General features: G+C 44.7%; 1 protein-coding gene across 2 annotated transcripts in view; it reads left to right on the top strand.

The window, feature by feature from the left end:
* Window positions 1-1396: 1396 nt before the first annotated feature.
* LOC135896640 (methionine synthase-like) overlaps window positions 1397-23249 on the top strand; it is a 45987-nt gene continuing 24134 nt past the window's right edge. For both annotated transcript variants that reach the window (XM_070521163.1, XM_070521162.1), the window contains exons 1-21: window positions 1397-1486; window positions 2636-2865; window positions 4130-4219; window positions 5104-5173; window positions 5377-5469; window positions 6485-6591; window positions 7211-7270; window positions 7964-8058; window positions 9127-9227; window positions 9354-9415; window positions 10421-10568; window positions 11408-11520; window positions 12385-12525; window positions 12755-12940; window positions 13608-13787; window positions 15429-15545; window positions 18389-18529; window positions 20266-20355; window positions 21041-21139; window positions 21779-21943; window positions 22764-22864. In XM_070521163.1, coding sequence (XP_070377264.1) covers window positions 1459-1486; window positions 2636-2865; window positions 4130-4219; window positions 5104-5173; window positions 5377-5469; window positions 6485-6591; window positions 7211-7270; window positions 7964-8058; window positions 9127-9227; window positions 9354-9415; window positions 10421-10568; window positions 11408-11520; window positions 12385-12525; window positions 12755-12940; window positions 13608-13787; window positions 15429-15545; window positions 18389-18529; window positions 20266-20355; window positions 21041-21139; window positions 21779-21943; window positions 22764-22864 — 2417 coding nt within the window. In that variant the 5' untranslated portion in view covers window positions 1397-1458. The remainder of the gene's footprint in view (window positions 1487-2635; window positions 2866-4129; window positions 4220-5103; window positions 5174-5376; window positions 5470-6484; window positions 6592-7210; window positions 7271-7963; window positions 8059-9126; window positions 9228-9353; window positions 9416-10420; window positions 10569-11407; window positions 11521-12384; window positions 12526-12754; window positions 12941-13607; window positions 13788-15428; window positions 15546-18388; window positions 18530-20265; window positions 20356-21040; window positions 21140-21778; window positions 21944-22763; window positions 22865-23249) is intronic.

Here is a 23249-nt window from a genome sequence, read left to right as displayed (position 1 = left end):
TTCTTGGAACGTAAAAAATTCGGCAGAGACACATAATACTGCTTACGTGTGGGAATGCGAAAGCATTATAGTCGCTTTGGCAAAACTTGTTTTTTTTCTTTTTTTTTCTGCGCTTTCCTTGTCCGCGCGAGCTCTCGCCTACGTTTTCACTGCGCCTTGGTAAGGACAAATGAAAACGCGCCTAATGAGAGCCGCATTCCGGGCAAGTTGGTAATCCATTACTCAAGTGTTATTGCGCAACAACAACAAAAAAATACACGGTCGTAAGAGAAGAAGAACACACACCAAGCGCAAACTTTTGTCTCAACGCGCTCGCTTGCCCACGAGGAGTGCATAACTCGAAGGACCGCTCAGCGGCCTCGAATTGGACATTAATGTTTTTTTAGTTAATATGCTAACTTTATACGTTCGTGACGTGGCGCCACCTGCCGCCCATTGGCTGCACCGTCACGTGCCCAGTGACGTAAGCACTACGCCTCTCGTTCAGTCAGCCAGGTGGTTGTGACGTCATGTGTGCAATGACGCACGCACTATGCATGTCTTTAACTCTACCAGAACCGTGGAGCCGTCGAGAAAGCCTGCTCGTCTCGCACTCCGGAGGTCCGGGTTCGATTCCCACCCAGACCGAAATTTACCTAATTTTCTTTCCCAAGGCATTCATTTACTTTGTTTATGGTGATCTCCCTGAGAAGTCTGACGTCAATTCGAGTATTCTTTGATGTGCTTTTAGTCTTTGCCGTCGGCCATTTTTGGTACCATCGTTCGGTCACGCCGCCGACAACAACACCGGATTTTTGCGTAATGGGGCACATAATGCTTTCGCATAAAAACGGGCGCCTTTATTTCTGACTGCTTCCCTCCTTGGAGAGAGACACAAGAGTTTGTCGGAGACACTGAAGTAATGAGTTCATTAACGTGTTCTACAACGCTCTAACATAAGTTGAGACTATATACATGAGCTACCAGTGTTTCTTTATTCCTAATTAAGCTTTTGGCAGTCCTTTCCAACTTAAGGTTTATTTGCACATAGTTGTAAGGGGCCGAATTAAAATGCCGTTAACGAGTTATAGGCTATCGAATTGTACAAAAACAGTGCCCGGTTCTACGATCCGCTACTGGATCATGAGAGCACGACTGCCTCCATTCGCCAAGTTCCCTGTGTCAATTCTAATTTTTTCTTCTTCGTTGTAACCACCCAATCGTGACTCAGCCCGAAGAGAAAGAATGCCGTCGAGTTCCTCTCATTTTCTTTTCATTCGATAAAGCGTCTTTCTCTCACCGTTATCGTCGAGTCTCCTTTTCGCTTGAAAGATAAGGAGATAAAAGGAGCGCGAAGCGACACAGCTGTGTGTTGCCCGCGCTTACTTCTACGAGTAGAGCTGACTGTCGACGCGACTGTCAGGGGAGGCATGCTTTCAGTTCATCACGTTGTGTCCACCCTGGCTTTTCAACCCTAGCATGGACGACGGCGGAGTTTCACTCTCAGGTATGTGTGCGGGTACTATCACTTTACCGCATTGGTTCCTATTACGCATGTTTTCACATTTTTCTCGCGCTTACAGATGTGGTTTTACACGTTCTCTTATGCCTCTCTATCCGCATCTCGAAAGTGCGATGTGGAATACTGATCATAAGCGCAGAAAACAAAGGTTAAAACTTCCCTAAATTTTGCACCAGGATCGCATCGCTGATGACGTCAATATGGCGTCATGAATTTTACTGTTTGTTTTCTTTTTTAATAAAGATGGGGAAATCTTAAATATTTCCCCCCTTTTTCTGCGTTAGGAAGGTGCCAAAGGGTTTTACGTTTAATCATGCTAGCAATGTTGTCTTTATTGAGAGACCAATTGGTAGCCACGAGCAGGCGCGGTCAGCATTCATGACGTCACAAAGGGGTAGTGCGGAAATTTCACCATCGCGTCACCACCCGTTATGTGTTTTCTTCTTTCTTTCATTTTTTGGTTTACCAGGTCGCAGGTCACGATGAGACTCACTTGTATGGTTCACCGACTGTGCAATATACTAATCTAGCCAAAATTAACGCCTGTCTACAGCGCAACAGTATCGGCAATTGGTACAACTGATTATGATACGTATATGTAAGGTAGCAGCGAAACAAAACAGCCTTCAAAAGCGAACAAAAGAAAGATGCTCTAAACCGCTACAATCTCATCTTAAAGTTTATTGATAAGCCCATCGACTAGCAGCCCATAATGGCGGAATTCCGACGCCTCTGCAAAATGTTCTCTAGCTTTACAGAGGCGTTGAAGTGCCGCCCTTATGGGTTGTTAGAGCGGGCATTTTCTAACGGCAACATACAAGCAGCGCAGATGTACTTGCATAATACTACGGTTGATTCGCACGCATGCTGAAAATGGTTGTGCAGACTCCTTAAGTGCTTCGCTAAAATGTTTCACGTCGCTTCACACGAAACTGGCATGTAAGTCGTGCAAACAGCGGCGTTCGACAGACCGAAAATAAAACCTACACACGCCGTTAGCGCGTATCACGTGGTCTTCAGACCACCTGGCAGCGGTCACTGCGGTTGGCTCTTTGGTGTCCTTTGACGTGCCGATTCCCCGCCATGGACTCCTAGACCAAGAAAGCGGATGAGATTTACCACCCTTTCTTGCAGGCGTCCCCTACAATGACGGACTGAGGGCAGCCACAACGACCATGATCGCGGATACCTTGAGGAAGCGAGTCATGGTCATGGACGGCGCCATGGGCACGATGATTCAGCAGTTCGGCCTCGACGAGGCAGCGTATCGGGGTTCCGAGTTTGCCAACCACCTGAGACCACTGCAAGGCGACAACGACCTGCTCAACCTGACCAGGCCCGACGTCGTTACGGAGATACACAAGGTAGCACGCACAAGATTTACATATAGCTCACTCCGGCTGTATATCGGGATCGTATATACGTTGTTCAGTGTAGGAAGTACACAAAGTGTGACTTTCGTGAATACACAAATCGCTGCATTTCTTACTCTGTCAGAAAAACTATAACCTCCATGTCCCATAATCGCATATTATTTATGAGAGCATACAGATCTTCGAACTCATGCGCTCACATATTGGATTATTGGATATTGAGTTATGAAGCATATGGCTTCTTTCGATAAGGTAACATCTCCAAAGCGCTGCCAAGAAAACACGAACAGCGAAAGCCCACATGCACATATATACGCTTAATGTGCACGCGCACTCACTAAACACAATTAATGTGCACAGTACCACAAAAAGACGAAGCGCACGGTTTTAGGATTTTCGAATATATCGACCCCGCGTGTATACAGACATATGTCGTCTCAAATGCCTGTCAGAGGCGTACAATGTGCAACTTAACGCGCACGCAGGAAAAGAGGACACCAGAAACGGAGATATCAGAACAGATGGATGGACATTTTGGGCGAACATAAAACAATATGTTTTTCGTTCGTGCACACGCAAGGCCAGACAGTATACCTCGAGACTAAATTAGAAAGCTTGCGCTTAGTTTCTCAGAACTTCTGGTTTGCGCGAGCGGCTTTAACTCAAGCGCTGTCCGTACACGTATCTACACCTTCTCTCTTCCTTCTCTCTCTTACCGTTCTCCCATCCCCCAGCGTAGGGTAGCCAACCAGACTATTGACTGGTTAACATCCCTGCCTTCCTGTATTCCTCTCTCTCTCTCTAGTAACGTAAACATATAAAGGTCTGGACTTTTTGAGTTCTCTTCCGAATAATCTAAAAAAAAAGAAAGACAGAAAAAAAGCTCCGGGCTTGAGGCTGTACTATACCGACATTTCTTCTCTCACTTTACTTCGATCCCCTTTCCCTTGTCCTAGTGCAGGGTAGCAAACCGGAGGCTTTAACTCTGGTTAACCTCCCGGCTTTCTCTCATTTGCATCTCTATCTCTTCTCTTTCTTTTTCGCACTCAGCATATCCTTCATCCCTTTTCAAAACAGTATGTAGAATTAGGCCACATGCCATTCAGCGGCTTTAAACATTTAGCTTTTCTACCATAATAAATGTCTCTCTCACTCAACTGCATGGAACTGCGTTGGTCATTGTGTTTGTCCTGTTTCACGTGTCACAGTACCTGATCACTCCGTTTCATCTCTCTCTCTCCCTCTGCTTTGGTAGCACTACCTGGAGGCCGGCGCTGACTTCGTGGAGACAAACACTTTCAGTTCGACATCCGTGGCCCAAGCTGATTACGGACTGAGCCACCTGGTAAGCCTGTGCGCTTACGTACTGATTTCGTCTGAACTTTGCTTAGTCAAATATTCTCTATTTACACTTCAGTAATGGTGGCGGCGCAGCTAATTTCAAACTACTGTGCGCGTGCGCAGAATGACGTATTTTACGATGAAGGTGAGATGGCGTACAACTTTCATGTAACGACTTCACGTGCATACCTCTCAGGCGCTAAGATGTTCGTCCAGTAATCCGTTGTTCTTGCTTTATTTGGGACATGAAACTACTACCGTTTAGCTGTAGGCAAAATGTACCAGTTAAATGGTATGTCGAATGTGTGCCTGCACCCTTGTAAAAATAATTCTGGATAACTTGTGGATTGTCTGCTGACCTATTGTAGACTTATGTTAAAAAGGAACCCAGAAATGGTAGGGTCTAGGAATGAGGCAATGCCTGTGGACTACCCTGTTTTAGACTTTTCCACTTGGCTATGTAAACTCACGTGTGCTGTCTGCTGGATAAAGTGGTGAGCTAGTCTATATCTTCGGTCTGTTGTAGCCCACGCACCAGCGGGTTATAGAAAGTTTATAAACACACTATAGTTCATCGAAATTGCAATATCGTAAATGCACAAGCTGTCACAGACAGACTTTATACTTCACGAAATAAAAGGAGTCTATAGAACTTCACTACACACTATCAGTTCATATTGGTTAGAATAAGCAGTTCGAACTACCGCGGTTCTCCTAAATATGAAACAGTTAGAGAAGCACATTATGCTATATGCTTCTTACTGCAACGTTGCGGACTATATAGTGTGCTACCGAGACTTTGTGTTGACTACCATGTAAAGAATCATTAGTCTATATATCAGTGGTGAAGGAGTTGGACATTTTCTCTTGTGTTGCTTGCACGGTTAGGCCTACCGTCTGAATCTGGAAGGCGCCAAGCTAGCCCGGCAAGCCTGCCAACAGGTCGAAGCACAAACAGGTCAGTGTAAAACTTCGTTCTACGTTCTTGCCACATTTTTTTGTCTCTTATTCATTGCACCTGATGCAGAGTTGTTTCACTATGAATAACATCAAATGCCTAAGTTTTGCCTAAGACTTGTCGAAGTCTTCTTCGAGTTTTTTCTCCCTATGCCGTTGCTGAATCTGCTGAATCTGAAGCTCTCTATTAACACTCAATTTCAGGCCTGCCGAGGTTCGTGTGCGGGGCGATGGGACCGACCAACCGAACACTGTCGATATCTCCGTACGTCGACCGACCGGATGAGCGCAACGTATGTACGTAGCAAGTTGGCCAATCGAAGTATCAGCAGGCCTGAACACTTTGAAGTCGCCTGTAAGTCGGTGTAAAGCGAAGGGAGTGGAAGGAGGGAGAGGGCCCGAGTGAAGACATAAATGAAAACGCTATTGTAGATATCTAAGCAGCATACACACTGCAGGGCGAGTTCATATGTGTTTGAAGTAAGTAAATATGTGCGCAAATTAAGGATAAAAGACAAACTGAGACTGGAAAGTACAGGTTTTCGAGAACGCCCGTGTACTAACATCATCTTCTGAAGCTCGGCTTCACTTACGCTATCGCGCAAAGTATGAATACGTGATTTTGATTTCCGAGCCGCATTGCAATATATCAAGCGTCGGTGTCACTCACCGTTTGCGAGATTGTCTGGACGAGGTGCGATTTGTCACAGGCGATGTTTATGTCGCAGAATCTGGCAGTGACGTGAGAGCGATGCTCATGGCGGGTGGATGGGGAGGACACGAAATGAAGTGCGTACACCTTCACTCATGCCAAAAAAAATACCGTCCAACCTTTATACTTACGGTATAGTCATATGTCAGCGCGGAAGCGTCTTCCCGGAAGCCCACAACAAAAGGATCGCGACTGCGTTTGTGTCGGCCAAAAGGGACACCCTGTATCTATGCCGACTTGGCGTTGATTTAAGGCCTCCTGAAAAACCGACACTCCAGTATTGGGAAGGTCCAGGGCAACCAAAACGGACGCATCTCGTTGATATCGTAAAAAAAAAAAGAGCTGCGAAGAGGCAATTTTAATGCAATTGCATTAAGCCTATGCAAGTGAGCTCCTTCAAATCTTCAAATTGACTGGAACGGCACACGGGCATTGTTCTAGCGCGTCGCTGCGTTTGCCTTCACTGTAGGGTGGTCACTTGAAGCGCGTTCGCATGGCGAAGTTGGCGCCTATAGCGGGTGCTGTGGTGTTGGCGACACGATATGTACCAAACGACGTGGCCTATAGCACGTGACAGCAATTTCTGTGACGTGCATGCAGCTTTCGACAAGCTGAGCGCTGCCTACGTGGAACAAGTGCACGGTCTCGTTGACGGAGGTGTCGACGTGCTTCTCGTCGAGACTGTTTTTGACACGGCCAACAGCAAGGTAACAGACTTGTCAATAGCGCCATGCTCGTTTTCTGCCTTCCTCGGTGATTTTCTGTTTTAGTTGGGGTTGCGCGGTGTCAGCGCGCCCTCAGTACCAGCACGCACGCTCAACACGCACGACATGACACGTTTGAAAGCACGGCATGTGTCTTGCAACGGATGACTTTGGTAACTCTGCGTCACGTGTTTCCGAAACAAGAATAAATGGACCAACGGCCGTCTGAGCTTCTTGCATAAATGTTATACTGCTTTCGTTAACTATGCATGCGCCATTGTGCAAGAAAAATACAAATCTGGCATTAACTGATCAGGTATTTTCTGTGCGATATACCTAATGGAAATGACATCGTGGAATGAAGATGCTTCCAAGAAACAACTGTAAAAGAAAGAATAAAATCTCCATTGGGCTACGCCATTGGTGGCAGAAGAAATTTCTAACTTGTTGCACAGACTTGAGCGACCTCAAGTTGCCTATATAGTTTGAAATCGCTCGCGAGTTTCTTACAACTCCATATGGCTCTTACTTTCAATTGTGGAAAAGTACTCATGAGACATATTGACAAGTTTGCATCAACATCTCCAAGTTTTTTTTTCATTGTTCCTTTTTTTTTCTTAAGGCGGCCCTGTTCGCGATTCAAGAGTACTTCGAAGCAACTGGAAAAAGCCTCCCTGTATTTGTAAGTGCTCTATAAAAAGGCTTTTTTTTTTTCGCATAGTCACGGCGAGGTTACTGACGTCCGTAAAATGCAGCGTGAGAATATTCGCTATGTCGTCGCAAACGCTTATTTCTAATGTTTGTCAGTGCCATCGTGCACATGCTGTCTTATTCTAGGAGAGAAAGATATGCATCGCGCGCGGTTACTTGACGAGACCCCTTCTTCAAAAAACAGTAATAATAATGCAGTCGAACGCTTTCATGACGTGGTACTAGGGGCCTCCGAAAGCATTCGCTATATAGGTAATTTCGTTGTAAGGGCACTCGACTGTAATAAATAAATAAATAAATAAATAAATAAATAAATAAATAAATAAATAAATAAATAAATGCAAACGGCGACCATAATGCACATTTATTGGTCTATTTGGTGCAGTCATACTTCGTGAATAAAGTTTTCAACAACAACTTCGTGAAACATAAGTAAAATTCTTAAAAGCACTTCCTGTTGGGCTAGTTGGTAGCTGTTCATTATAAAATATAAAGACGCCAAATAAACAGACACATACAAGAGAAGAGAACTGGACAGGGCGCCTGTCCCGTTCTCTTCTACTGTGTGTGTCTGTTTGTTTGGCGTCTTTATATTTTATAATATGTAAAATTCGTTTCTTTTTCTGGCCTAACGTTCTATTTTGCTGCTTTTCTTTTGCTTCAGATTTCAGGGACTATCGTCGACAAAAGTGGTCGAAATTTGTCGGGCCAAACGTGCGAGGCATTTGTGCTAAGCGTCAGCCACGTAAAGCCTCTGTGGTATGTCCCGCGTGTTCTGTATGTTCGAATTCACCATCGATAGGGAAGAAATTGCAGAGAAGCCCGAATGACGGACAATTCTTGGCGTGGTTGATTAAGAAATTATAATCTGAGGTGACCTTGTAAAACGGGGACTTAGCATCAAGTAAGTTGGCTATGTTATAGTTTCAAGTAAACGCGGAGAAAGTGACAGCTTCATTACGTGATAATTTCGTGAGAAGACATATGAAACTTCAGGGCTGACTGTCCCCGGGAGACTTGTAACTAATGATTCCAAACGATAAGAACAAACAAAATATGAAACACCCTAGTATAATACGAAATAAAGCTACACACATATAAACACTCTAGTATACTGTGCGCTGAGTGCAGGTACAAAAAGCAGCGTGTTTTGCAGATGAGATGTTTTCTTAGGAACGGTGGCGACTACTGGCACGAAAGCAGGTCACAAGTGCACTTGCATGCAAACACGTGCACATACATACATACACACATACATACATACATACATACATACATACATACATACATACATACATACATACATACATACATACATACATACATACATACATACATACATGCATGCATGCATGCATGCATGCATGCATACATACATACATACATACATACATACATACATACATACATACATACATACATACATACATACATACATACATACATACATACATACATACATACATACATACATACATAGGCATGCACGCACATACAAGTTTGTACGTTTCAGTGTTTTCAAATGTGTGCAGGGTAACATTGTAGTCAAGAGTGTGACGGAAAACTAGGTAAAGTTGTGGTACATCAATTATAAATCTTGTCACTGACCTGTAAACGACGAAATTGACGTTTCGGTGGCCGTACGGTTACCTTGTTCACGAACATAAATGGAAAGCGGTCTCCACTGAAACACCCTATGCACGCTTGAATGTGCGAAGAAGTGACTTCGCACTTGGTGAAGGTATAGCACGAACACTTGTGTAGTTGTTGTTCCTCGAAATGTTGTTTCTTCATGTGTGAGTCCGAGGAGTTATGTTTTTCGCACAGCGTCGGCCTCAATTGCGCACTTGGAGCCAAGGAGATGCGTCCGTACTTGAAGAACATGTCTGTTTTCACTGAAGCATACGTTATCTGCTACCCTAATGCTGGTAAGACTCACCGGACGTTTTGTGCACTGCTGTACTTTAACCAGCTACTGCAGTTGCTCTTTAAGTGCGCTTCACATTGCATATTCATTTGACACATGCTCACTGTATTGACATTTCTCCTGGCAGGCTTGCCTAACGAGTTTGGTGAATACGATGAGACTCCTGAAGACATGGCAGACAGCATAAAGGTGGGTTGCGAATAGTGCTTCGTGTTTTCGGTATTTAGTTTTCTTCATATTTGGGGTTTATTCGTCGATGCTTATTTTTTCCCATTGAATCGGTGTCTTTCGGTGCTTAATTTCAATGCCGGAGGGAAATCGGTGTTAATCGGGGCTTTGGAAACGCCGAAGTAGGAGGAGGGCCTCCCCTCCTTCGTACTCTCTGCTCAAGTGGAAAGAGTAGATGACTGATAATCATAGATCATTACGTTTCAAAGCAAAGTGGAGGCTGCGACGCATCTTGCGTCGCATTTACATTCGATATCGTTCACGCACTCTCACGGTGCCGCGCGAAAAACGTTGCGGCACTTCCCTTAACAGCCTTGCCGTAAAGTTTTGAAAGGATGAAGCACCAACAGTGACAACACACTAAGGAGGAACAAAGACAGGAAGCGCCTTGTCCTGTCTTTGTTCCTTCTTAGTGTGCTGTCACTGCTGGCGCTTCATCTCTTGAAAGCTATGCACCAACTAGCTCCACAACGCGTTTTATGCGTAGCATATTGCAATCACTCAGTTCAGCCCTGGGGCGCGGCCGGGCAGCCACCATTGACCTTTAGCGCAACCACGTGACGTGACGTCACGTGGTGTGTATATATATATATATATATATATATATATATATATATATACATATATATATATATATATAGAGAGAGAGAGAGAGAGAGAGGGAGAGAGAGCGTTTTCTGAGGGATCAACAGACAATTGAATAAAGGTTTCTGCCAAAGTATAGTATATTTGATACTATAGGGAAGTTCATCCCTGGGGCGTGGCCGGGCAGCCACCATTGACCTTTAGCGCAACCACGTGACGTGACGTCACGACAGCCGAGGGAAAAGCTGGGCCCCAACTCGCGCAATATGCAACGCATTCTTGGCTTAACCAAGCTAAGCCTGGCCATTTTTATTGCTGTAAGGACCACAACATTTGTCTGTGTGCCAAGCAGGTCGGCGACACAAGGTGCACTCTTTCCAGGAGTTCGCCGAGAGTGGTTTGGTGAACGTGGTGGGCGGTTGCTGCGGCACGACGCCGGAGCACGTTCGCGCAATCGCCGATGCTGTGAAGGGTGTGCGACAGAGGGCGCCACCGGTGGGAGTCAGGAGACGCTGCCTCAGTCTGTCCGGTAAGTTCCGCGCTGCGAGGTCTTGAACACCCTCGTTCTTCTCTATACTACAGTGAAAACTCGTTATATTTGAAACGGTACATAACGAAATAGTTGATATAACGAAGTAAGTGAAATTCCCCTTGAAAGCCCCATGGAGATTCACAGTGCAGTAGATGCAATAACGGATATAACGAAGTAATGGATACAGCGAAGTAGTTCAGGCTCCCCTTCAACTTCGGTATAATGAAGTCTTGCTGTATCTCCTTATCTTCCCTTTCTGCATCATCATCATCATCATCACCATCGTCGTCGTCGTCGTCGTCATCATCATCATCATCATCATCATCATCATTTATGTCTACTGCAGGATAAAGGCCTGTCCCAGCAATTTCTAATCACCGCCGCTTTTCGCCTGTGTATATAGCAAAAGGGAACGTGCGTCTGGTTGACTTCGCTCCCAACTATACTTTTTTCTTGTGCGCTTCTTTCTGGAACTACAACATCTCTGTATGCGGTATACGAATATGGCGTGGACGAATGTTATTTGGGGTACACTGGTGATCGATATTAAAGCAGCATTCATTGAGCGTTGCAGACATGGGCAAAGAGAAAGTGTGTCCAGTTCCTGTTATTTTATTTGTCCTTGTCTCTTACTTTCCTGTATCTCTTTTGTCCTTGCTTTTTGTCACGGTAATTATGGCGTATATATAGGCACTTTCTAACGGCCGCTATCACTTGAGATGGCGTTTCCAGTTTTGACATACCGAACGTAAATTTTAGAAAGCATGCTGACGGAGAAGCTTCCCACGTTCGCGTCGGTTCGACATAGCTGTGGACATGTGCTTGTCGTGTAACAGGACTTGAAGCGGTGATAATCACATCAGAAACACTGTTTGTGAACATCGGTGAACGCTGCAACATTGCCGGATCTCGAAGATTTGCGGAGCTGATTCGCCAGGATAAGTACCAGGTGGGACGACTGCATGTTTGCTTTACATTTATATGAACTTTATTGCAGAAGTGCATGTGTACAATAACACCTTTAGTACAAAGTGTTCCGAGTTTCTTGCATCTTGCATGTTTTAATATGCCACGCCCCGATACCACGGTACTTGTAGCAGGCCAGAGCAAGTTATAGTTCAGGCCGACCTCTCTGCCTTTCTGTCTCTCTCTTGGCTTAATTTTACCGTTTCTTTTTTTTCTGGTACTGTTATTGGGGTTCGTGTGGCCGCGATGTGTGTATGTTTGCTTTCCATTACACCTAATTTGCTCACTGCGTAGGGTGTACATCGGTTTATCAATGCTGCCCTAGGATAGCATAATTTATACATCTAGCTTTAAAACAGAAAGACGACTGCGGACGCGGAATTTGTGCTATCTCGTGGCGCGAGTAACAATTAAGGTTTCGACAGGCAGCAAACTTTTTCTTTAGTAGACTTGCGTGGCTTTAAAGGACGACGTAAATTTATACGACAATACTGTTATTTTGTCCACCGGGGCGTGATCATTGTAACGTAGGAGGGTACGCGGTACTTTCTGTGCAAGATGAACTGGCGTTATGTGGACTTCTCTTGTTGCGGTGACACGTACAAGTACCGTTTGGCGCACGTGATTTAACAGCTGTGATGAAAGGATTCGTAAGTCCGTCTCTTGGTCATTTTTTTATCTTAGTAGCTTCTGTATTGAGTCCAATGTGGAGTCTGCGATAGTAAATGCTTAGTCACAATTACAACTCGCAACTTTCCCAGCGCAACTAAGTGATTCGTGTTTGTGGCGAAAGCGATCCACCTCGTTGTATTGATAAAGTTCTGGAACATCTCCTTCCCGCTAAAAGGATGCGCTTCAAGTAGCCAAGGAGCAAGTCGAGATGGGGGCGCAGATTTTGGACATCAACGTCGACGATGGTATGATTGACGGTGTGAAAGCGATGACCAAGTTTCTCAACTTGATTGCCAGCGAGCCTGCCGTGGCCAAGGTGAGTGGTGATGCAGACGCGGTCATTATTAGGTGCTATGACAACTCATTCAACCAGCTCATCGCACTTCCTAGTTCTTCAACACCGCAGTTTGGCTATCCGTGAATGTAAACTCCGTGTTCTAAGTACAGTAGCTTGACGTCACTGTCGTTGAAGTACCAAATGAAACAGAATTGGTGGCGACACACGAGTGAAACTGCGGCTCAGTGCAGTGTGATTTGTGTTTCAGGTTCCTATCTGCATCGACTCGTCAAATTTCGACGTAATTCTGGCAGGGATGAAGTGCATCCAAGGAAAAGGCATCGTTAACTCTCTCAGCCTTAAAGAAGGCAAGGAGGAGTTTCTCAAGCAGGCACTCTCGATAAAAAAGTTTGGTGCCGCTGTGGTGGTCATGGCTTTCGATGAAGTGGGTCAGGTGAGATGTTGTTCTTTGACACTGTCACTCCCTGTTGCCTTTTGTTCACTGGGTTTCGTTGTAAGTATTTCTCATAGTCATTGTGACTTGCGAGCAATAATATTCTATTCATAACATACTGACGCATCAATTATCGTCTGCGTGTTTTAAGCATGTAGTACACAAATGTTAAAGTATTAAAATTAGGATGAAAGAAAATCAGCCAATATGTTTTGTTGTCGTTCACAGCGTGCCACAGTTTTCTTGGAAACATAATGAAATAGCTGGTTATTTTGACTCTGCTCGTATCGGCTGCGCTGTCAAGGAAACGTTGAGAACAATTCACGATGAGTGACTAACGGAAAACTTCATTCGATGGCAGTTCTGCAAGGGTTCTGCCACTGGAAATGTCCGTTTCGACGTAAGAACGTTGCAGAAAATAAAAAGTTGAATGCCCGAATGAGACAGCGAACTCAGAAATTGAGCAGTTTGTATTGTAATAAAGTTTCAGGTTCATAACGTTTTTGGTGCCTTCATGTGGGAGGATTACCGGTTCTGCCTGCGAATGTAAGGCCCAGTCGCGCACGTGTGCTTATCTGCGTGTGCTTGCCTCTTTGCGTATTTCTAAGATACGCGTAAAGGATGCTAATATTAAAGAAATTCAAACTTTCTTAAATTGCTGTTTCAGGCCACTGATGAGAACCGCAAGGTGGAGATATGCACAAGGTCATACGAGATCCTTGTTCAGGAAGCGGGATTCGACCCCAGCGATGTGATCTTCGATCCTAACATCCTGACTGTCGCCACCGGCTTGTCCGAGCATGCCAATTACGCAGTGGATTACATCAACGCCACTCGTCGAATTAAAGTAAGTAGGACATGTAGTTTGCCGAACGGCATGAATGCGCTTACTTCATGAGGAGAGGACTTCTCTATAGAGCCGAGTACTTGTCATGTACATGCGAGGAAGCCAGAGCCTTTCAAGCTGTGTTGTACAGCTTCTTGCCTGGTGGTTGCTCGCAACATTTTTGTTGCAAAATAAACATAATTACTAAGGCGAAAGCCTTATAGGTCTCATTAGTCAGTCGACCTTGAGCGAAAATCCGTCGACGACGCGAAAGGTACAGAAGGCTACGAACCCTCGACCTTTGGCGGGAGTCGAACCACGACCATTTGTGGGAGCCGCACCCATGACCTTTGGTTCTAATCAAGGCGAATTTAATTTAGCGTTAATTAAGGCATTCGAACACGGGACTTTTGGTGGGAGTCGAACCCACGAGCCTTGGTGGTATTAAGGCGAAGTTAATTAACATGGAGTTAATTAAGGCTCTCGAGCCCCGGACCTTTGGACTTAAGGAGGATGACTAAGCAAAGTACACTTAGCGAATAAAGGGGGATGACTAAGCGAATTAAGAGGATGCGTACGTCATGTGCCCGTCTATAGTGCATCGGCACTTGGGCTCTCGCCTTCAAATCGTCTTAGGGATAACATAAGCGACCCTGTGAATTATTATTATTATTATTATTATTATTTCTTGCTGCTGTTGTTCTGCGTTGTGCAAGCGAAATCTTTTAAGAACTTTTAAATACGTCCTTATCTCTGTCCACTACTTATCCATATAACAATTAGTTGCTCTCTGACGTGTGCGTTTACCAGAGATAATGGTCTCGTAGTACAACAAGCTGGGAAGTCTTACTAATTATTACTGTAGCAGTATAAGTGTGGACAGCATTGAGGGAGCTTGAGTGAATGTAGTAATTTACTACGACGTTACAATGAACAACGAACCCACACACGCACGCACGTACGCACGCACGCACGCACCCACATTATCAATATCTGCGTTTTTTCATGTTTGAAAGTTGAACTCTACGTAGTGCTTTCTGATGTTTAAAGCAGCAACGCTGAAAGTTGTGCTCCGTTTCACGTGTGCTATCGTTCATCCTGTCTAGTATAGTATTCCGGCATAGACATCTCGCGTTTTCTTATGCCTTCTACTGTTCGCTTTGGGTTCTTTCGCATTATATTCTGCTGTATCTACATTGCAGGTAGGCTTGCGAACTTGGGAGTTTTTATTTTGCAGACATTGTGTTGCGTATGTAAATATCTTGTACCAATTATTTGCTGACTTTATATCCGAGCAGTGACTAGTCCTCCTTTTTAATATTGCCCACTGTCTGAACCTATGATGTCTGTCTGACTGAACTTTGTTCATGTATTTTGTGTGTGTATATTGTGCAAGGGGGCCGGGGCCCTTGTCAGCTGCTCTGTCGCCTTTAGCCTCAGCCCCCTCTTAGGCTGTGTCTGAGGAAACAATAAAGAAAGAAAGACAACGTGAAATGTTTGCTTTTCTACAACACCGGGTGAAAATAAGCCGGTTTTTGGATCGTTTAATTACCTGAGCACGACGAAGTTACTGAGCGATGTTTCTATTTACTTGAAACTGTTTATTTCATTACGTATAAGCCGGCCTTCACTAATTTGCTGGAATGTCGAATTCTGTTCCAGGCGACCCTGCCGGGTGCCCGAGTCAGCGGCGGAGTGTCGAACCTGTCTTTTGCATTCCGTGGTCACGATCGCATTCGAGAAGCGATGCACAGCGTTTTCCTGTTGCACGCAATTGAGGTGAACGCTACTTTTATGCGCTGAAATTATGTTTGTGTTTGAATCCGCTTTGATACACAATCAGTGTAATTGGTTTATGTGTAATGTTCTCCTGTACCGGGTGCCTTCTTTTTTTCAAAGGCCATATAGAATTTAAGAAGGATCGCCTGCAGCAGACAGTGTAATTTTAGTCCTCGAGCTGGATAGTATGAAGCGGTGGGCATTACTTGCACGTGAAATCGAAATACATAATCGACAAATTTTTAAAGAAACCACACATTATCTTTACAAATTAAGTTACTTCGTGGGACGTATTGCAATTTACGAATTGTAGCCGGTGAGCTTGCAAGGCGTATCGATTTGGAATAATTCTAAAGGTCGTACTGGTTTCGAGATCGCCGTGACAATTGCGGTAAATGTTCTCTATTGTTCTATGGAATATTCTAGCATATAAATGACATCCGATGTGATTTATATGCTTGAATCTTCCTTCTGTAAGAAACAATATATTGGTGAAATGGGGCAATCAATGAACGTCAGATTAAATCGACATTGCGCGGAACCAGCTAGAGAAGCTTCTCAAATTCATCGCCGAACATTTCAACCAACCAGGTCGTAACTTTGATGAACTTAAACTCTACATCTTAGAGTCAAACTTCCGTTCTGAACGAGAAAGAAAACACAGAGAATCATACCTTATCCATAAGTTCAAGACATTGCAACCAATAGGCATAAATGTTTCAAAGGAAGCTCTAAAACCTATTCGCTATGCTGAATTTCAAGCTATAGGGAACAACACTTAGTTTGGTTTCTTAGCGTTTTCTTCTTCTTTCTGTCTTCTTCCTTTTGTTTATTTATTCCATTTAAGTAATATTTTTTCACGAGCACCGGTTTCTGCCGCTCCTTCTATTATCTCTTTCGGAGACACGATAGCCCACGACCACCAGCGAAACAGGTAATAGAGGGCTGCTGTGCACGCCGTTGACACGCCGGCTGACACACGGGCATTGACACGGGATTGACAGACGGTCGTGTCCCTGGCCTTGTGGACAGAACTCCTTTATTCTCAACTCGACACCCTCGCCTCTAACACACCTTCGCTCGTTACCGCATCCACCTGCCTTACAACCTCTCCCCTTTAGAAGAACCCCACCTATATATACTGTGGCGAGGAACGCATATGCCGCCTTGAAGAAGACAAGTCGACTTGTCGAAACGTTGGCTCCTGCTTTCACCTTGTTCTCGTTTTGCTCATCATTCTTGAGAAGTACAGTCTCTTCCTCAGTCGAGGGGCGGCGTTGTGCTCAACTCACTAGAGTGGAGGAAGAGCTTCAAGCGGAGGATAGTTTGAGATTACGGTGTTAGTCTCCAACTCGCTGGCCATTCTCCCCCACCCCCTCCCCGCTAGTACGCATTTTTTTTGTAAAGGTAGCTTTACTGCAGACACACTATTGCTGCGACTGAGCCAGCTTTACAAACGCAAATTCGATTATTTCAAACGAACCGAGATGGCAAATGTCGAGTCTAGTTGGTGTGCATAAATTACGGCATCAGAAAGCTGGCACGGGATTTGTTCGGCAACATCGCATGACTAGCTGTCTGCAGAAAAGAATACCCGAATGTGAAGACAGCACTTATCGTGAAGACAGGTGATTGGTCGAATAAGCTGGTGATGCCTTAGCCCGCACAACGCAGGGAATGTGCGCAGTGTCGGTGATCGCTGAGGCCACGCTTTGTTGTGTGCTATTTCCCTCGATGAATGAGAGGGCCGCTCAAAGGGGGCGCCGCACTCACGCAAACACCGCTGGCAGAAGTCTGTGCGAGAAGGTACCATCAGTGTGTTCTTCTGCAGCAAAATTAATTTGGCTGCACAAAGGTTACGTTCATGGTCTAGTGCAACGGAATTTTTATTTCCTTGAGTAATTGACTATTGATTACTAAGTGTATGCGCAACATGAGACGTCATATACAGTTGACTTCTTATTTTCACCGTGTCTGCACGCCAGACACTATGTCCCAATTCCTGTAAGCCATTAGAAAGTTTCAGGCGTGGTACATTCTCGTATCAGCAGTTCAAAAATACGGTAATCCTGTGTGTTGGGCCTGCTCCGCTTTTCGGTTCAGAATAGTTGATCGGGCTTTCAGGCCATTTCTCGTGCGGTAGTGGCGCACGGCCAAACGATTTATTTCCAATATCGGTAACAGTTACGCTCTTAACATTTTGACGCTGTGGTTCGACATCTTGGCTTGACGCAATATTTGCATTCAGCGCACCCATTCAAGATCTGTTATGATATGAAACTGGGAATATAATAGTTGTAGTAACGATTTATTGGAGGCTCAGCAGTTCAACCCACCAAAGTTTATATTTGGTTTCAATTGAAGCCTCCGGTCGTGCAGTGAGCTTTGTTCCTTTTAATTTTTTTCTGCGTATAGTGGAATGCATGCATATATGACAATATAGAGTTCTAGTTTGTCCGTAAAATTGTTACCGGTTGCGGAATACTATGGTGAGGTGTACGGCAGCAACAGCGCTGGTAGCGACATCTGTGGACGCAGTGTCTAACCAGAGAGCAGGTGAAGCTAATGCTACAGTAACTTGCAAATGCTGCTTAACCTGCTGGTCTAAAACGCTGGTAGCGATATGTTTGTAACGCGTGGCACTTTTATTGCTTTCCTTCAGGGCCAAAACTTGTGCAACACAAGAATATTTTCATACGAATTTCAGTTGGACAAATTGTCAGAAAATTTCTCTACCATCTTTGCTGCTGTCGTCCTTGGTTACCGGTAATCCGTCGCCGGTAATCCGTTAACTGTATGAAGTTTGCAGATAAGCTAAAGCTCTCCAATTTTTCAACATATAGGCAGGGATGGACATGGGCATCGTCAACGCCGGATGTCTTCCTGTGTACGACAGCATAGGCCCGGAACTTCTTGAGCTCTGCGAAGCAGTCGTCATGAACACAGACCCAGACGCAACCGAGAAGCTTTTGGAATACTCCAAGGTTAGTGCAACCCGGTGTCATGTTATTCGCACGTAACTAAATAAAAACAGTCTGACCTCTAAAAAGCTGTAGCTGTAAGAGAAGCACTATGGAAGCGTACAATATCAGAAATCTGTAGTTGGCAGTAGTAGCATTACCGGAACTTTATTTTCTAGGGTGCTTCTTAGGTCCTTTCAAGAGGAAGCTTTAGCTCATAACTGTAACTCTGATTTCTTGATTCAAATTCACGTAAAACGCAGAAATGCTTTCGCTAGACAGTGACTGGATCGATTTGAAGAAAATGTGGTGCACTCTAAAAATCATAGCTCTTGACGTAGAACGTCAAATGTTCTATGAAAATTGCCGAGAATCAGTAAGGTTAAAGAGAATGGAAGCACGAAGTTGATAAATACGTAACTCGGCACCAAAAAGAGATAGGGCATTCCTGTACGCTAAATCTGTTAGAGCATTTCAAGCGCGCACATGTGACCTCAGCACATCTCACATCACATACACCTCAGCGACTTTCAGTTTGGATATGACATTATCTGGTTCAGCAACACTGGGGACGAATTACAACAATTGATTGAGGACCTTAACAGAGAAAGTGGAAGAGGGGGTTTGAAGATTATTATGCAGAAGACAAAGAAAATGTTCAATAGCCTAGCAAGGAAACAAGACATGAGGATTACCCGTCAGCCTATAGAGTCCGTAAAGGGGTACGTTTATCTCGGTCAAGTACTCACAGGGGACCCTGGTTATGAGAAGGAAATTTGCAGAAGAATAAAAATGGGTTAAAGTGCATACGGCAGGCATTGCCAGATGCCGACTGGGGGCTTACCGCTATCATTAAAAAGAAAGGTCTGGAATCAGTGCATTCTACCGGTGATAACATATGGAGCAGAAACTTGGAGGTTGACAAAGAAGCTCGGGAGCAAGTTAATGACCGCGCAAAAAGCAATGGAACGAAAAATTTTAGGCGTAACGTTAAGAGGGAGGAAGAGAGCTGGTGTTGATCAGAAAGCAAACGGGGTTAGTCGGTATTATAATTGACATTAAGATAAAGAAATGTAATGCGTAGGATGGATAACCGGTGGATCATTAGAGTCATAGAATGGGCGTCAAGAGAAGGGAAGCGTATTCGAGGATGGAGGAAACCTAGGTGGGGTGAGGACGATAGAAAATTTGCAGGCGCAAGTTGAAATCAGTTGGCGCAGGAGAGGGGTAATTGGAGATCGCAGGGAGAGGCCTTCGTCCTGCAGTGGATGGGAAAATAGGCTGATGATGATGATGGTATCTTACAACTACAACTTGTTCACGTAAGGTCACGTTGAAACGTGTATTATTTGTGCACCTTCGGCACCTCACTTATGTGATGCACTATGTTTCAGTCGCGAGCGTGAGGTGTGCACTGTGGCCGCTGGTCTGAGAAACGTGCCACTCCGCTAGTCCGGTGGTAAATAGTTTCAGGTGCGCAATGCATTTCGTATAATAACTACATCATAATTTGCGACACAACAGTATGAAACTTTGTATTACGTCTAATCAGATGACAAATAGGTGTATCTTTTTTGTGTGTGTGACGCACTATTTTTCAGTCGCGGATGCTACCAGTGTGAAAAATGTCTCTATACCCTACGCAGCGTTGCCTGCTAGGTATAAAACGGCCTATAGCTATTTTTGTGCCGAAGTGCCGAATGCTGTAGCAAACTTTCTTGGTTGAGCATTTTATTGGGGGTCCCCCTCTTTTCATGCAGGGCTTAAGCAATGAAGGCAATCGTAGAGAAGCTGAAAACAGCTGGCGGAACGCTTCTGTCGAGGAGAGGCTGAAGACGGCACTAATCAAGGTAGGCTGTACAGTGAGAGAACCTGTAATAACAGTTGATGTTGTCCTTAATGCGGGTTCACAGATACTGTGAGCCATCTATGAGATGGCCTCTATTGACTGACTTATCCGCATTACCGTCCACATGATTCGTAGTAGAGTACACTATAGTACATGACAGCGTAAAAATAAAAAAAGCTATGCGTGCGCTGGTCACACTCAAACGCAATTTGCACATATGCGCCAAGCAGCCAATTAGGTTCGTCAAATTCCGTGACTTCAATCGGTTTTTGCGCGTCTGAAAGGGCCGTCTGCTCCGTACAGATGTCTCTGTGTCATTGATTTTAGGAGCAAACTTGAACGTCTTGGCAAATTTTATAGGTGATACCGATATCAGTGCTTAGCCAAATGTGGTATTTTAGCTTGAAACAACGAGTTTTCTTTTTCAAACTAGCCTAGCATGTACATTGGCATAGCAAAGTAGTTAAGCTGTGAGTGGACTCCGTCTGTGTTGGATCTCTTTCAGAGGTGAAAAGCAAGCGCACTACGGTTTTGTGAGCGGAGCTTGTTTGGAATTATTACGATGGTACGATGGTAACGCTGGGCTGAAATGCCATACCAGTGCTGAAAGTGCGGAGACGCGTAATAATGCCGTCACGTTAGTTTTAATTTTACACGTGACGGTGAAGCGTGGATGTCGTTTCCAGGGTTTGGACTCTCACATTGAAGAGGACGTTGAAGAAGCTCGCAATAGAAAGGACACTTACCCGCTCACCCTGAATATCATCGAGGGACCTTTAATGACGGTTAGTTGCCACCAAAATAAGTACGTGCGTATGCCCCATTTCGCGTCTGCTAACACTCAATGCGAGATACCCGTAACTCAGTCGAAAGCATAAGTTTAAGATAATTCATAATTTTAATCCTAGTTGCCAACATTTTCTTCTCATCATGCTAGCCCAGCTTGCGCTATCAATTGCTGCTGAAACGTGTAAATCGATGTAGGGTATACGCCTTAATCACATTAAAAAATAACCACATGTTCACATCTAGTGAGATCAAATCATCTAATGAGACCTTGCATAAAAACCGGTATGATTTGCCTAACAAAAAACAAATAAGATCATGTGGGATTATGGTTAAGAGGCACATTATGGTTATGAGGCAGGCTCTTTTTTCGACTGACGTACAGCCGTAGCGCATAGTACAATATGCTTTCAGTGATCCAAACTCGGCTGTTTCGTAATTCTTGATAATACGAGCAATCCTCAACGTTTAACGACAGCAAGAAGAGCGTGAACGAACGGGACACCTAAGGTAGAGCTTGCGCTTCTTCATCGTTCTAACTGACCAAACATCCACTAGCCCGAAATACAAATTCTCATTTCATCTTTATTTCACACGCGCTGTTTACTTTCGTGCGTTTCACGCTCGCGCCCTTTCAGGGCATGAGTGTCGTCGGCGACCTGTTCGGCGAGGGCAAGATGTTCCTGCCTCAAGTCATCAAGTCAGCGAGGGTGATGAAGAAGGCGGTCGCCTACCTGGTCCCTTTCATGGAACGAGAGAAGGAGCAAGCGAGGAAGCTGCTAGGGAGCTCAGCTACAAACGAGGTAAAAAATGGTGACTAGGCCTAACCTTTCGAAACTGTGTCCTGGGGTACCAATGTCAGTAGATCACTCTCTCTAGGACGCTGTTGAAGTTTCTGCAGGACACCAGTCTTGACGAGCGGCTCTAGCAAGGCAACTGTCTCATATACATAAGAACTAACTACTTTTCTCATCATCACCACCCATCCCAGCAGATTAACTCCCCTTCCCTCTTCTGCAATGCAGAGTAGCAAACTAGAGCGCACTAGCTCAGGTGGACCTCTGTGTCTTTACTGTCAATAAATTATATTCTGTAGTCTATAGCTTACATACGTTTCTGCGCATAAACTAAAAAAAGGGGGAGAAAAAAAGAACAACGAAGCATAAATAAACACGGAACAGCAAGCGCAATATTTTCGTAATTTCTCCGCGCAACCGCAGGTATATTTAACCAGCTAACCCGCTCTCAAATACCCCCCCCCCAAAAAAAAAAAAAAAAACTAATTGTGCTTCGAGCATTGGAGAGACGCATCGTTGCACTTCATCTTGTGCTTGCAAATTTCGCAATTTCATCACCCCGCATGGTTCTCTGCCGTGCTCGACTGCGATTCCACGCTCTTGGCAACCGCACTATGGTGCTAATTGGATCGGGTATTGCACTAACGCTTAATAAAGCACAAATTTCAAATTGACGGGCCACATTCACTTCTGGCTTAATAAAAGAAGAGCGCACTGTAATAGACATCTCTGAGAGTGATCGATGGAGACTCTATGGACGCCTGTCACTACATGATTTCGCTGATTAGCCTCCGATGTTCTCGTTTATCTTATCCGACTCGCATAGGTTAGCCACTCCGGTGTCGTGGTTCTGGCCACGGTCCGGGGTGACGTGCACGACATCGGGAAGAACATCGTGGCAGTCGTCTTGGGCTGCAATAACTTCAGGCGAGCGACTTTTCGTTGTTTTGCCAAATATTGTGGAACAGGTACAACGCAGAAGCATCGCAGTCCGGAAGCATCACCTTCAGCCCGAGGGCTGCCGTGACAACGATGGCTCCCGCCTGCCGCAGGCGGTCTCTTGCGAACGACAAGCTCGCTTGATTGTCTGGTGTCATTTAACGTTAAAAAGCAGCAACGATGTGGTGGTGGTCTATTAACTTCGACAGTACGAGAAGTTTGGTTTCTAAAGAGCCCGCCATCCCAAAAGTATAGCTAAATAAACATACATAATACAAAAACTACGCGAGAGAAAAGTATAAGAAACAAAACAAGAAAAAAAGCAGAAATAATCAGAAGCTTTCACAACCTCTTATAAACTGAAATTAACTCT

This window comes from Dermacentor albipictus, chromosome 7 (assembly GCF_038994185.2).
Source record: "Dermacentor albipictus isolate Rhodes 1998 colony chromosome 7, USDA_Dalb.pri_finalv2, whole genome shotgun sequence".
Classification (NCBI taxonomy): domain Eukaryota; kingdom Metazoa; phylum Arthropoda; class Arachnida; order Ixodida; family Ixodidae; genus Dermacentor; species Dermacentor albipictus.
The sequence above is the reverse complement of the archived record's forward strand: the minus strand, read 5'-3'. Positions and strand labels throughout refer to the sequence as shown.